Raw genomic sequence first — 16,333 nt, 5'->3', positions numbered from 1 at the left:
TCCCAAGAAGGACTGGTAAAACCACCAGCAGAGTGGATCACTCAGAATGCCTTCTCTCAATCCCTAAATGCCAAACTAACCCCCTTCTGAAACCCATTATTACTTCTTTAAAATTTTAACTCAGTTGCAGCATGTGGGATCTAGTTCCCTGACCAGAGATCGAACCTGTGCCCCCTGCATTGGGAGCATGGAGTCTCAGCCACTGGACCACCAGGAAAGTCCCCCGAAACCCATTAGATCAGTCCAAACCACACAAATGCATAACTTTTCTTTTAACGTGTTTCCTGTTTAAAAGTTAAAATTTTTTCTTTTAAAAAAAATTGGCCTAGGCAGCAAAGTGTTGCATGAAATCACTCTGCGTCAGTGTCTGTACATAAAGATAGAATAAAGTGAAGGAAGGCTTCTACTTGAAGCCTCTCTCAGAAACCAAGACAGGACATTTGCTGAGAGTATCGGGGCCAGCCGGCCAGCCAGCCAATAACTTGCATTGTAACCCACCAGACAACCATCAGTACATCCAGCACGACTTCAGTCCAGAGACTCTCATCTGCATCCTGTCTTTTCTGAAAACTGCAGTCACCTCCCTCTGACCTTGAAAACACACGAAACACTTCAAGGCGTGTTTTCACCTTTCCATTTCTAAATTGCTTACCACTCCGGAATCCTTCTAAAGCTCGCCTGAATGATGCGGCTGCTGATCATCAATATCCCAGCAGGGCTCCGCTCCCACTGCCAGAATTAATGTGGTCTATTTAAAGCGCAGCTCACCTGCCACTTAACACCTGCGGTGTCCATAATTTAATTGGGGCGTATACACTGATTGCTTACTGCTCCAAACCGGAGGCTGATTCCAAAAGCGGGTGAGGGCTTCTGGTTCTCCCAGCTCCTGAAAGCCATCTGCTGACAAGAACAAGAACCAGGAGAGGAGCACTAAGGTGAGCTACCTGGGGGTCCCTGCTGACAGAGGATGACAGAGGATTTTTGCAAAGTTTCCACACTAACCGATGCCAATTCAAAGAACGCACTTTGGCGGACAAAAACCCTGGCACAAATTCTAGTTCAGGCCTTGCGTGACCCTGGGCGACTTATTCTGTCCTTCATTTTCCTCATCTGTAAAACGGGGATAACTACCTGCCTTTGAGGTTTGAGATGAGGGGGAAAAAATTGAGAAAATAAAGCATGTGTATGAAGTACTTCATGGCCAAGACAGGCGAAGAGCAAGCCTTGCCCTTTCTTCTGGCCCCGTGCCTCTCTTTCCCAGGGGATCTGTGTTCCATTTGCTTCTCTGTAAAGTCCCTTTAGCACTACCAACCACTGTCTCCCACAGGGCTCGGCAGGTGACCCGGGCTGAGCAACCACCTGGCCACAGCAGGACGGGCACCTCAAATCACCTTACTCAGCGCCCCCTCGTTCTGGCCCTGCTTGACATTTTGTATGACTTTTGTGTGACCTTCGTGTGATGGAGTCTTTTCTGTGGTTTTATTTTTTTAATATTATATAAAAATATGATTGATCTTGATGGGCTGAGGGTTTTTGGAGCTCCCTGCAATTCTCTGCCTAAAGTGGGTATTACCCTGGCCTCACCCTGGTCCCAGCCCTGGACCAGTGGGCACCCCCCACGACTATACCTGAACCACTAGAAGAGAGGCCTTGTCTCTTTTCAGAGTGAAGTCAGCAGACAACAACCGAAGGGCCAGATTCAGCAGCCCCATCGCTGTGTGTGCAAATAAAGTTTTATGGGAAGGCAGTCATGGCATTTGTTTACAAGTCGTCTGTAGCTGCGTTCCTGCTACAAAGGCAGAGCTGCTATAAAAACTTACAGCCCACAAAGTCTAAAGTACTGTACGCGCTATTCGATCCCTTAAGGAAGAAGTTTGCTAACTTCTGTGCTAGAGGTAGGAACTCTTCATAGCCATGTCAATCTGGAGCTTCCTGGGGCAACTGTACCCTCTCATGTAGAGTTGCCCACTTGGGAGAGAGGCCAACCCAGAGAAGTGGTGATGAGAGAGATCCAGGGACAGACGTGGGGATGCTGAGCCCCTGGATCTGGCTCCACCCCTAGTTTTCTTATTTATTGAAGGTAAGAAGTGCCCTTTTCTGCTTCGGGCTGTCTGCGAGTCTGGCTGTCACTTGCAACTAGAAGAAGCCTAATGCAGGGAGCACGGGCATGTTCTTCAATCACCTGACAATCATTTCGGGGGGACCCACATGGCAGGCTCTGGGGGGGTGGGGATATCCCTCAAAATTAAACAAGAAACAGGGCCTCCTGCAGCAGTCCAGTGGTTAAGACTCTGCCTTCCAATGTAGGGCATGCGAGTTCAACCCCTGGTCAAGGAACTAAGGTCCACATGCTATGGGGTATGACCAAAAACCTTAAAATAAAATTAAAATAAAAAATAAACAAACAAAAAAAGCACCACTCAACAAGAAACAGAAAACACAAAGACAAGGTGCGAGGCTCCCTGTAAACAACAAAGGACACATTGAGTCTGGAGGTACAGACAGCTGGCTGGAAGGCTCTGTCACGGGCAGAACACCCACCCTCCTGACCTTCGCCTCACTGTCTCAGGGCACTGCTCTCTGCTATCGTTCAGTCACTCAGTCGTGTCCGACTCTTAGCGACCCCGTGGACTGCAGCACGCCAGGCTTCCCTGTCCTTCACTACCTCCCGGAGTTTGCTCAAACTCATGTCCATTGAGTCGGTGATGCCACCCAGCCATCTCATCCTCTGTCGCCCCCTCCTCCTCTTGCCCCCAATCCTTCCCAGCATCAGGGTCTTTTCCAGTGAGTCAGCTCTTCGCGTCAGGTGGCCACTCTGGGCCTCGCATTCACGACGGGAACAGAAGAAAGAGGTTAAGATAAAGCCAGCTCTACTACCTCGTTTTTTTCAGACAAGGATAAATGCACACAAGAGAGTGAAGAACATGTCAAGACTGGCTAAACTGCTCATGAGCTTTAACCTAGAGAAGGACACCCCACAGCCCCAAGCACAATCAGGGCTATGATAAGCCAAAGAAGAAAAGAGGGATGGATTTCTCAGTAGGAAACCAACAGAATCAGCCATACACAGTATCAACCATTCCAGGAACAAAAGGCAAGCAGAGTGCTTCCACGTTTCCGCCTGAGACCTGGGTGACCACAGGCGTCCTCAAAGCCCACTCACACCTGGGTGAGCCTGACGACAAGACACAAGTGCCTGGCAAAGCCGAGTTTCCAATGAGGGGCCGTGGCTTTCTTGCTTGGCCGTGACTCAGTCGGCCACAAGGCCACCTCCTGGAACTAGAACACAGGGACTGGGCTTTGACCATGAATAACACACGATACAGACTCATACAAAATATGTAAACTTGAAACTTTTTTTGCTCTCTTAAATTGTGGCAAAACATGCATAATAAAATTTACCACCTTAACCATTTCAAGTGTATAATTCAGCGACATGAAATACATTCACAAAGTCATGCAACCACCACCACTCTCCATTTCCAGAACTTTTTCATCATTGAAACAGAAACCTCACAGCCATTAAACACTAACACTCTCCCCATCCTCCCCTCCCACATCCCGCCCCCTGTAAACCTCTATTCCACATACTTTCTCTATGAATTTGACTATTCTAGATTCTATGTATAAGTAGAATCACACAACATGTGATCTTTTGTCTGACAACTCTCACTTAGTATGTTTTTAAGGCTCATCCATGTTACAGTAAGTAGCAGCGTGTCTTCTTATAACTGAATAATATTCCATTATAAATAGTATGGGCTTCCCAGATGGCTCCATCGTGAAGAGTCTGCCCGCCAATGCAGGCGATGCAGGTTTGACTGCTGCGTTGGGAAGATCCCCTGGAGAAGGGAATGGCAACCCACTCCAGTATTCTTGCCTGGAGAATTCCATGGACAGAGGAGCCTGGTGGGGCACAGTCCATGGGGTTGCAAGAGTCAGACACGACTGAGTGGCTGAGCACAAACATACTCAGAGTAAACACCACACTTCGTTATCCATTCACCTGTCGATGCACGTTTGGGTTCCTGTTTCTTTGTTTAGGCTCTTGTGAATAATCCTGCTATGAATATTTGTGATTCCCTGCTTTCAGTTTTTTTAGGTCTGCATCTAGGAATAGAATTGCAGGATTGTTTGGTAAATCTATGCTTAATTTTTTGAGAAGCCATCAAACCATTTTCCACAGCGGCTATACCATTTTACATTCTGAAACTGAAATTAACTCTGCTATTAAATTCCCTTTCAGTTAGGAAAACAAACTTGCCAGTAAAGGCAACTTATCCACTGTCCTGTTTTTTGCTTTTTTTTCAATTGTAGTATAATTCACTGAATATAAAATTCAGCATTTTAAAGTGTATAGTTCAGAACTTGATGCATTTTTAAAGAATAAATAAACACACAATGATCTGATATTGCTTTTGAAGACTTCAGTAGATTTAAACGTAAACATCCCTACTGACTCTAAAGAACAAGTGCCAATTATCTTAGTGGGGGTGAACGGAAATTACAGAAATAAAGCAAGGAAAGGAGGGTCAATTGGCACTTACTGCCCAGACGGGACCTGGCTGCCTGCTCCCTCTCCCTCTCCGCCTCACTTCATCCCACTCTCGCTGTCACTCACCCTGCAACAATCCCCCGGGTCTCCTGGCCACTCCACCAACAAGCCAAGCTTGCTCCATCCCAGGGCCCACCCAGTCACAAAAACAGAAACCACACGAGCTAGCCCACTGAAGGAACTTCACATAAGGCATCTGTTACAGAGACCGTGGAAGCCAAAAAGCAAATAGGAGATACCGAGGGAACACAGAGACAACTGACGTCAGACATCCAAACCATTCTGGACTTCCCAAGTGGTCCAGTAGTTAAGAACTCCATGCTCCCAATGTTGGGGGGCACAGCCAGTGCGGGGGAACACGGGTTCAGTTCCTGGTCTGGGAAGATCCTGCATGCCATGTGTTGTGGCCAAAACAAAAAAGGACCCAACCCTAGAGCCAGAGGAACCAAAGGCGGTACCAGGTGACGCTACCGTGGCTGTGGGTACCAGCTGGACTGTGGCAGAGGGACCAAGGGGTAAAGTGGGGGAACAAGAGGAAGGCCTGACCAGCAGCAGAGGGGGACCTCCACGGACCACAGGAAGCACTGTCACTGCTAGAGATGCCCCCCACCCCCAATCAAGCTGCTTCCCTGTCCTCTCACCTGCCCCCCGCATCACCACCTCCCACTGAAAGGATGGGAGAGGGGGCCTGGGAAACAGAGCTTGCAGGGGAAGGGCAGGGAGTCAACTGGAGAGCAAACACACAAATGACTGGTGCAGGAGAGAGAGAGAGAGAGAGAGAGAGAGAGAATGAGAATGTGTGTGTTTTAGGCAAGAAAAAAAATTTTTTTTTATTTTAATTGGAGGCTAATTACTTTACAATATTGTGGTGGTTTTTGCCATACATTGAACTTGTTGAACCACCTGGGATTCCTTCTCGCAATAACAGGACGGCTAACCCCCTCCCTTCCTTTGGGCTCTATTCTAACGTCCCCATCTGACTACTCTATAAAGAAAAGGAAAACCTCCACCGTGACAGACTGCTGGCGACTCATCTAACTCTGTCCTCGCTTCCACCTGAACCCATAGACGGAGCACACGTCCCAGCCGCTCCACGGGGGCCACGTGCCTCACAGGTGCCGCCTCTCCCTGGCGCCCTCCTCACTCATCTCTGGGGGCTGTCTGGCCCTGGGAGCAGCTGGCGTCTGGGTTCCCAGCTCTAACACCTCAGCCCGCACAGCTGGCCCTTGTCCACGTGACACAGGGGTCCACGTGGCACCTCCTTCATGCTCCCAGTGGGAATCTCCTCCAGCGCTTCCCAAACCTGTGCCCCGTTTTCCTCTAGGGGTGTACTCCATACTCTGTGCAAGATCCATTTTCACACTGACAGGGTGAAGGACCCACGGAACCAACAGACTGGATAATAACTCGAAACTGACAACTCTGAGCCCAGGTTTGAGCCTTTTGAAAAAAAAAATTATTTATTTGGCAGCATCAGGTCTTAGTTATGGTATGCTGCTGCTGCTGCGGCTAAGTCACTTCAGTTGTGTCCAACTCTGTGCGACCCCATAAACGGCAGCCCACCAGGCTCCTCTGTCCAAAGGATTCTCTAGGCAAGAACACTGGAGTGGGTTGCCATTTCCTTCTCCATGGTTGTGGCATGTTGGATCTTAATTTCCCAACCAGGGATCAAACCCACATCCCCTGCACTGGAAGGCAGATTCCCAGCCGCTGGACCACCAGGGAAGTCTCCGGGTCTGAGACTTAACATACAGGACATCAAGATTAAACACCTCTGAAACAGCCAGAGGTCCCCTCCGGCCAAGAGGCACCCGTCTGGCTAGCAGCAGTGCATGCTAAGTTGATCAGTCATGTCTAACTCTTTGTGACCCCATCGTCTGTAGCCTGCCAGGCCCCTCTGTCCATGGGATTCTTCAGACAAGAATACTGGAGTGGGTAGCCATTCCCTTCTCCAGGGGATCTTCCCGACCCAGGAATCAAACCCGCGTCTCTTACGACTCTTACATCAGCAGGCAGGTTCTTTACCACTAGTGCCGCCAGGGAAACCCCAGATCCTAATATCCTGGGACAGTTTTGTTCCCCTTTCTAAGTGGCCAGTGGCCCAAGCCCTCAGCCACCCCAGCGGTCAAGGAGCCTCCCCAGGACTCTGTGGACATTGCCCGAATCTAGCATCTCACTGGTTAACAGCTCACCCATGGCGAGAGCACACTGGCTCCCTCCCTAAGGCCAGCATTTCCCCTCCAGCTGCTGAACATTTTTATTGCCAATCTGGACACCTTCTCTGCCCCTTCAGCAAACATCCTCCCAATGTCTCTTTCACCAGACCTAGCTGATTTGCAAGTTTGCGAATTCACCAGAGAAATAAAAACAGGGAACTGAAAACATGACGGGATGGAAGGCTGGGGTGGGTGGACTTCCCCTCACGGTCAGAAGGAGGGGCCCAGGGTTCTCCTGGCACAGGCGGCTTCCTCCACAAATAATTTTCTACAGAAATGAAATTGTTACCCAAGGTGACGTGGTGAAGCAAAATATAAACTCGGATTTGATTTAAATGCAATCAACCATTTTCAAAAATCCCCACCAAGGATCATGGGAGTTGGTTTCTCTAATTTTAGAGTTGGGGGTATATTAATACCACCTGTTTTCAACTGTGAAGATGCACAGATAGAAGGGGCAGGGCTTGGCACCCCAGGAGAATGAGCAAGACCTGAAGTCTGGGTCCTCCAGTCATTATTCCGAATGCAGTCTTTCTATGGCCAGGCCCTTCTAGTACACTGGAGCTGCAATGTGAGCAAGAATGGACCCAGCCCCGGACCACCGAGAGAGGGCGACAAGAAAACAGTGGCATCATACTGAGGTTTGTCAAGAGGAGGACTCAGGACTACTGGGGGGCAGGGCGGGTGGCAGGAGCCAAGAGGAGGGGCACTGTCAGGCTGAACTGGTGGGGACCTTGTGAATGACTTTGAGAGATACCTGAAACTTCAAGAGAGAAGAGATCAAAACCACCATGAGATATCACCTGGCAGCTGGCAGAATGGCTACCACCAGAAAGAACACAAATAGCTCTTGGGCTCAGATGTAAGTGGTGGCAACCTGGCGAAATGCACCAAGGAGGTCAGAATCATGAGCAAATATGGGATCGGTCATGATGCCTCCCTCAGGAAAGTGGTGAAGAAAACTGACACCAGCCAGCGTGCCAAGCACACCTGCTCCTTCTGTGGCAAAACCAATAAGAGACGAGCCGTGGGCACTCGGCACTGCGGTTCCTGTGTGAGAACAGCAGCTGGTGGTGCCTGGACCTACACCACCACCTCTGCCGTCACAGTCAAGGCTGCATCAGGAAGCAGACTACGGAGCTGAGGGACCAGGAGAGGCACCATCGGACAGTGTTGCTAGCTTCCCAGGTGGCGCTAGTGGTAAAGAACCCAGCTGCCAGCACAGGAGATGCAAAAGATGGTGGGTTCGATCCTTGGGTCAGGAAGATCCCCTGAAGAAGGAAATGGCAACCCACTCCAGTATTCTTCCCAGGAGAATTCCATGGACAGAGGAGCCTAGTGGGCTACAGTCCACGGGGGCGCAAAGACTCAGACACAACTGAGCAACTAATACTTTCACGTTTAGCCTATAATAAATAGGTTAATTTATGTAACGAAATTTTAAAACACACACACACAAGTAACAATGTTGGTGAAGACATGGAGAAATTGGAACTCTTATGTATTATGGAGAAACTGAACTCTTGTGCATTGCTGGTGGGAATTTTAAAAGAAGCATCCAGTATGGAAAACAGTGTGGTGGCTCTTCAAAAAAGTAAACGCAGAATGACCATGTGATCCAGCCATCTACTTAAGCTTGAACAACTATTTGTACACCCATGTTCGTGGCTGCACTTTTCACAATAGCCAATAAGCAGAAGTAACCCATCGACAGATGAGTGGATAAACAAAGTGTGGTCTATCCATGAAATCGATTATTACCTAACCTTAAAAGAGAAGAAAATTCTGATACATGCTACAAATGTATGAACCTTGAAGACATTATGCTAAGTGAAATAAGCCAAACACAAAAGGACAAATACTACATGACTTTACTTATATGAAGGACCTAAAGTAATCAAATTCATAGAGACATAGATTGGTGGTTGCCAGGGGCTAGTGGGAGGGTAAATGGAGAGTTTTTATTTAATGGGGGTGGTGTTTCAATTTGGGAAGATGAAAAGGTTCTGAAGATGGATGGTGGTGATGGCTGTATAATCTGAATGCCCTCAATGCCTTTCAACTGTATGCTTAAAAACCGTTAAAATGGACATTTTAATACTGTGGATACTTTTTTGAACTTTTCAAGGAGATCAAACCAGTCCATCCTAAAGGAAATCAGTCCTGAATATTCATTGGAAGGACTCACGCTGAAGCTAAAGCTCCAATACTTTGGCCACCTGATGCGAAGAACTGACAGATTGGAAAAGACCCTGATGCTGGGAAAAACTGAAGGCAGAGCAGAAGGGGACAAAAAAGGATGAGATGGTTGGATGGCATCACCAACTCAATGGACATGAGTTTGAGCAAGCTCTGGGAATTGGTGATGGACAGGGAAGCCTGGTGTGCTGCAGTCCATGGGGTCGCAAAGAGTCAGACATGACGGAGCGACTGAACTTAATGACAATTTTTAAAAGATAAAGAGAAAAAATAGAAGTTTGAGCAGCTGCAGGGGAAGGAGGAGGCTGGGAGGAAGCCCGAGGGCTGGCCAGGAGACTGGGTGAAGGGCAGAGCCATGCACTAAGCAGGGAGCACAGGACCAAACATGGGGGTGAGGGCAGGGATGGCGACTCAGTCATGTGGACTCTCACAAGCCCTTGGTACATTCAAACGGAGACACTCAGGAGAAAGACCAGGAGTTGACCTGCGGGAGGTATAATTTAATCAACACATAGACAGCAATTTTCACCATGAAATTCAGACAGTATGTGTAGAAACAAGAGTCAACAACAGAATCCAAGGATACATACATGCTAAGTCACTTCAGTCATGTCGGACTCTTTGCGACCCCGTGGACTGCGGCCTACCAGGCTCCTCTGTCCATGGGATTCTCCGGGCAAGAACACTGGAGTGGGTTGCCATGTCCTCCTCCAGGGGACCTTCCCAACCCAGGGATCAAACCTGAGTCTCTTATGTCTCCTGCTTTGGCAGGCAGATTCTGGGAAGCCCAATCCAAGGATAAGTAATATTTAATGTCTGAGGGTGAGGAAGTGATATGCCAGGAAGGATCTTCAGAAGTAGAAAGTGTGCCAAGAGGTTGGGCCATGGCATTATAGAAGAGAGAAGACAAAGTGTCAAGGTCAGAGGTGACAAAGGCTGCTGAGCAGATAAGGAAAATTACATTTTAGTTTTACAAGACGGGCATCTCAGTAATAAATGTGCCTCTGGTATGTTCAAAATCAGGCCTATCACCTTGTAACAGACTGCCAACACATAACCCGATGGTGATCTACAAGAACATCAAATTCCAAGGTAATGCCATTGAAATGCCACTTTTATAACCGAGGGGGTCCCCTCAAAATTCATCTATTGAAATTCTAACCCCCAAAGATGACGGTATTAGGATATGGGGCTTTGAGTGGACTTTGGTGATGAGGGTGGCACCTTCGTGAATGGGATTAAAAGAGGCTCCTTCTAACACATGAGAGCACAGTGAGAAGGCACAGGCTATGAACCAGCAAAAAGAAGCAACTCGAGAGTGACCATGGCTCGAGGCACCTCAGGAATCATGAAACACATGTGCACACTGAACAATGCCCTTCCTTCCCACCAAAGGATATTTATTGAGCATAATTTTACTGAAGAACCCATATACTTCTAGACACCATGCCAGGAGCTGGAAAGTCAGGAGGAAGTGAAACAGACACAGTGCCTGGCACGCCCAGCGCGCACCATCTAGCAGGGTAAACGGACCACAGACATCTGAACACAGCGTGGCAACAGGTTTTGGCGGCATCCTCTGACCTATGTTCTCGAAGAAGGGCTTGGCACACTTTTGCTGTAAAGAACGCGCTAATATCTACTTAAGACTTTATGGGCCACATAGCCTCAGTCACACTTTTGCCTAAAAGCAGCCAACAGTAAATAGATGAATGTTTGTGATTGTGTTCCAACACAACTTCACTTACAAAAACAGGAGGTAGGACGTGGTTTGCTGACCTTTACACTGAGTGATACTAACTTACTCAATACTTACTGCTTAATTTACTCACAAGTTCAAACTGGGGTGACTGTGATATTTCAGAGAGTCCTCGTTCTGGAAACAATATGCCATTAAGAATAAAATCAGGAGCTTCAGGGAATTCTCTGGTGGTCCAGTGGCTAGGACTCCAGGTTCCCGATGCAACGGGCCCAGATACCATCCCTGGTGGGGGAACTAGATCCCATATGCCGCAACCAGGACCACAAGCACCCAAATAAATAAAGTCAGGAACTTTATTTAAAAGTCAGGAGAGCTTTTTTTTTTAAAGTCGGGAGCTTCAGAATCACAGTCATATAGGCCTGAATAGAAATTTCAGCTCTGCCACTTTTGGCTCTGGTACATTAATGAAATTATTTCATTTCTTTGAGCCTCATTTTTTTTTCATTTGTAAAATGGGGATGCTGTCATTCACTCTGCATAATCATTTCAACAATAAACTGGAAAAATGAGCACAAACAGTCTGACAAACCCCCTAGGTCACAGAGCTGCTCAACATGAGTCACCAGCAAACACTAAGAAAGCCAGGCCTGTGGTTCAAGGAAAGGAGCAGAAAACACCCAGGTGTCATTTCTAGGATGAATGTGTTTGAATGTGCTAATCACATCATTCCTCCCATTTCCGGCACACAGGCTCTGACTCTTCTTAAGTTGTCTTGCTTTTCTCTCTCATTTAAGTTAGGATAATTTTGGATATGAGTAAAAAGAAATCCAACTTAAAGTGCCTTAAAATATTAAGGAATTAATTATCTCACATAAGACTAAGTCCAGGGTTGGTTGATTCGGTAGCTCAGTGATATTATCAGGGGCCAGGTACTTTCCATTGTTCTGAGATCCCATCCTGAGTGTACTGACTTTCGTCTTCAGACTTGTTCCATCCTCATAAGATCACTGCCACAGCTCCAAACATCACACAGGTCTCACACAACAACCCATGGCCATAAGATAAGCCCTTCTGTGTCTGCATTTAAATTGCAAGAGGCCTTCTCAGAAGCCTCTTGGCAGACCTCTCCTTCCTTCCCGTTGGTCAGGACTGCATCTCAGGCCTACTCCTTAGTCAACTACTAGCAGCGTGGAATTCGTTACAGCTGGCCTAATCTGATCCAGATTCACTCCCCCTGCAGCCAGCCTCAGGGCAGAAGCTGGTGGCCACCCAACGTTGGAACAAAGTCAGAGTTCTATTAGCAAGAAAGAAGGGGCTGCAGGGTGGGGAATTACCACTGTCTGTTGTAATTATTCATGCTCACTTGCATAACTGGAATGCAAAAGTTAAATAAACTGAAGGACCAGACTCAGGAAACACAGGTTCCTATCTCATCACCAGCAAATCAACAGTCTGAGCAAATAAACCCAGTCACTTGTCAAAGTCAGAGGAAACGATTCTACTGGGCACGGCAGGCTCTTATTTCTGGGGTCTGAATTCTAAAGGAGACACACCAAGTGACCTTATTCCAAGCTTCTCTGGGTCCTGTGTAACCCAACTCACTGGAGAGGCTATCCAAAGGGATCACAGTTTGGGATGCCCACCAAGGCACAGCTGGGCTGGCAGTGTAACGGCTTAGAGCAACGCTTACCTTACTAACATTTCATAGCGGGTCAAGTAGGGGAAAACTCCCCAAGCTAAAAACAAAGAGAAATCTGAATGCTAAGCTAAAAACAAACAAAAGACACACCGGTCAGAATGGCTATTATCAAAAAAAATCTACAAACAATAAATGCTGGAGGGGGTGTGGAGGAAAGCAACCCCTCCTACAGTGTTGGTGGGAATGTAAATTGGTTACAGCCACTATGGAGAACAGTAGAGAGGTTCCTTACAAAACTAAAAACAGAACTACCATATGACCCAGTAATCCCACTACTGGGCACATACTGGGAGAAAACCATAATTCAAAAAGACACAGGCGCCCCAATGCTCACTGCAGCATGGTTTACAACAGCCAAGACATGGAAGCAGCAGAAGAGTGGATAAAGAAGACGTGGTACCTATAGACAACGGACTATTACTCAACCATAAAAAAGAACGAAACAGTACCATCTGCAGAGGTGTGGACAGTCCTAGAGACTGTCATACAGAGTGAAGTATGTCAGCAAGAGAAAAACAAGTATCGTAAATTAACGCTTATATGCGGAATCTAGGAAAATGGTATAGATGAACTTATTTGCAAAGCAGATATAGAGACAGATGTAGAAAACAAATGTATGAATATCAAGGCAGGGAGAGGGGTGGGATGAATTGGGAGACTGAGACTGACAAATATACACTACTATATATAATAAAAGAGATAACTTATGAGAACCTACTGTGTAATACAGGGGACACTACTCAATTCTCTGTGGTGACCTAAAAGGGAAGGAAGTCTAAAAAAGACGCATTATATGAATATGCATAGCCGATTCACTCTGCTGTGCAGAAGAAACTAAGACAAATTGTGAAGCAACTATACTCCAGTAAAAAGTAATTAAAAGAACAAACAAGACAAAAACACCTGACAGCCAGCAAACTAGGGAACGGGAGGTATACAATATATAGGTGGGGATTAAAATCATCACAAAGCGGAAGGAAAACTGCCTGCAGACTCCCTTTCCCAGACCACAGTTGATCCCAGGAGGAAATCCTGGTACCCGACTGGTATAACGGTAACTGAGGATGGTCACGCACACATAAGGCGCGCTGGGCCAGGGGAACAGGCACATGGCAGCAGCACCATTCAAGGGCACACCGTCCGCTACGGAAGACTCGCTTGAACCAGACCAACTTCCCCAGAAAAACAACAGCAACTGCAAAAGCCAGACTTGTTTAAAAAAAAAAAAAAAACTGAAGTCCTAGGAGCTATGCAAAGACAGGAAAGACGTGAGGAACTCGGATCCCAAAGAGAAGGGAAGTCTACAGACATGAGTCCTAACTACATGGAGAGCCAGGTTTTGCTCTGAGGCTTTTGCCAACCACAGAGCAACTCTGGTGAGAAGTTAAAAGGAGCTTTCAGAATTCCCACAGTCTTAAAAAAGAAAAAAGGAGAAGAAGGAAAGAAAACACAGGTCAGGACCTGCAGATGCAGAAGGGCACTGGTAAGCACGTCAACTACGTCCCCCCAGAATTCAAGTCCACGCGGAGCCCCAGAATGTGACTATTTGGGGGAAGGCTCTAGGCAGATGTCATTAGTTGCAAGGCGGTCATATCGCAGCCAGGGAGGGGGAAGGGCGCCTAGTCTGATACAACTGGTGTCCGCCTGAGGAGAGGAGGGGACACAGAGGGACATGGACACAAAGGAAAGAAGGCCATGTGAAGACAGAGGCCGCGACGGGAGCGACAAAGCTGCAAGGCGAGGGGCTGCTGACAAGCACCGTGCACCAAGAACACACCCTCCCCCAGAGCCTTCCAGAAGCAACCAACCCTGCGGACACCTAGATTTTGGACTCCTGGCCTCCAGACTGTGAAAAGGTAAATTATCTCTCTGTTGTTTTGAACCACCCACGGTGTGCAAATTTGCCACGGCAGCTCCAGGAAGCTGATATAAGCTGGAAACCCCAAAAAACTACACCCTGGAAATACATGGGCCGTCACAAATACTAAAGCCCAGGTGTGAACCGCCTTGACCCTTGACTGGACTAAGTGGGCCTCCCTCTGCCCTAACTGTCTGAGAAGCAATAGTAAATCCTCTCTGAAGAAAGAGAGCACCATCCCAAACGTCAAAGTATCTCTACCCTTGTTCACACACAACATCTGGCATCCAGTCGAAAATAACCAGATACCATGCAAAGACAAGAGCATATTCAAAAGGAAAACAAAAACAAAAAATAGGACTTTCGGCTACAGCCCAGTGAGAAGGTTAACAAATCCTCGCCCTGAAAGCAATGATAAAGCTGGACAAATCTGACACAGATAATGGTTCCGACACTCCAGAAACTGGCTTCGGTGGCTTACCACCTGGGAGCGGTTTACTCTTGAAAACTTGAATTTCTGATAAGAAGAGGGGGAAGAGTACTAACAGGACAAGGATAAACGGCAGCCAACATGCCATCTCAAGGGTCAGAGGCCACAGGGCGGGGCGTAGACTGCGGTGGATGAAGCACTTCCGGCCCACCGACAGAGGGCAGGGGTGCGGGGCCCCCAGCGGGGTCAACTGTCAACGTGGGCCCAGAGTCGCAGGTCCAAGTTCAAGAAAACCTACAAACCCATATCTCCACATAAGATCTCAAAATCTTTCAATGCTAGAATCTTAAAAACAAATTTTTAAACGCACTCTACAAAGGATTTCCCTGGCAGTCCAGAGTAAGACTTGACCTTCCAATGCAGGTGGTGCGGGTTCCAGCCCTGGTCAGGGAGCCCAGATCCCACATGCCTCAGGGGCCAAAAAAACAGAACATACACAAAATAAGTAGTATTGTAACAAATCAATTAAAAATCACACTCTGCGAGGGCACCAACTTCCAAATTCAGCCCTACATGCAGCCTAACTGTCGGGGCAGTTATGCCCCTGGTAGACTCTCAGCATTATCCCATTATTGTGATTTCCAACAATGTCACTTTGTTCAATCATTACGCTGAAGTTCAGCTTTTCTCTCTTCATTTAGAAACAGAGCTAATGCAACAAGCCTTGTGGATTAATTCACCATTACTCATTCTCTCCTGTCACTTTCAATTCAGTTAACGGAGCTGGAGAGGTCCACAGAACAGCGATAACGGGCATCAGGCCGGCTGCCCGAGGAGGCAGGGAGCAGGGAAGAGCCAGGAATTTGACATGGGTCTGACCTGGGCTGGAATCCTCAGCTCTGCCATCTACCAGCTGTAGACGGGAACTTGGGCAACTTATTAACTAACTTGAGACTCAGGGTCATCGTTTGAAAAGCAAGGACACCATCACCTACGCTGGAAAGTAACTGGCATGTTATCACCGTGCACCAGCTCGGGCAGATCAATACCAAGGCCTCAAGCCCCCGCCACTATCCTACGAGGCAGATCCAGCTATGATCTTTATTTTACACAAGAGGAAACAGAAGCTCAGAGAGAAGATGTCCCAGAGAGCTTGTGTGTGACAAGTCGTGGAGAGGGGATTTCAACCCTGCTTCCCGATCACTAAGCTACACAGAGGGCCCAACCCCGCAGCCAGGAGTGACAAGGGAGCCAGACAAGGCTCATTTCTGTCTGATCCATCTCTCAGGATTTCATTTTCTCCATTCTGCCTGGCAAGGCCATTCCAACGGCTTTAAGAACAACCATAAAAAGCCATTGATCTGATCTTTCCCAACTCTTAGCAGCTGAAAAAACACCTGCCCTCCCCCATGAGGTTTTTAATCAAACATTCAATGGCAGGAAAGAGGTTTTTATCAGCCAAGGACCATCCTGCACCTGTGAATGGTTAATTACTGCTGCCGACAATGATGACAGAAGCCCCTGGCAGCCACTCAGGTGTGAAGCTAGTCTGGTCTTTGCTTCCCTTCTAACTGGCCAGGAGACGGTGCAGCACACACTCCCCAGCAGAAACAAAGCCAGAGGCCACTCGCTCATCAGCGTCTCCAAGACACGAGGATAGAAATCATGCTAAGA

General features: G+C 47.6%; 2 protein-coding genes across 22 annotated transcripts in view; one reads left to right on the top strand and one right to left on the bottom strand.

Moving 5' to 3' along the window:
* The window catches only part of SNX29 (sorting nexin 29), a 587,227-nt gene that overhangs the window by 519,984 nt on the left and 50,910 nt on the right, over positions 1–16,333 (bottom strand). Inside the window, exon 1 of one of the 21 annotated variants that reach the window (XM_055561376.1) lies at positions 11,544–11,869. The exons of the other annotated variants lie outside the window; for them this stretch is intronic. The gene's annotated coding sequence lies outside the window, so the exon portion shown is untranslated. Of the gene's footprint in view, positions 1–11,543; positions 11,870–16,333 lie in introns of those variants that run through there. 21 annotated transcript variants of the gene reach the window in all.
* On the top strand, positions 1,751–15,469 carry LOC129638127 (60S ribosomal protein L37a-like). Its single transcript, XM_055562700.1, has 4 exons — positions 1,751–1,895; positions 7,632–7,892; positions 12,050–12,093; positions 15,434–15,469. The coding sequence occupies exons 1-4, from the start codon at positions 1,751–1,753 to the stop codon at positions 15,467–15,469; spliced, it is 486 nt and encodes a 161-aa protein (XP_055418675.1).

This window comes from Bubalus kerabau, chromosome 23 (genome assembly GCF_029407905.1).
Source record: "Bubalus kerabau isolate K-KA32 ecotype Philippines breed swamp buffalo chromosome 23, PCC_UOA_SB_1v2, whole genome shotgun sequence".
NCBI classification, from domain to species: domain Eukaryota; kingdom Metazoa; phylum Chordata; class Mammalia; order Artiodactyla; family Bovidae; genus Bubalus; species Bubalus kerabau.
This window is presented reverse-complemented; position numbering and strand designations above follow the sequence as displayed.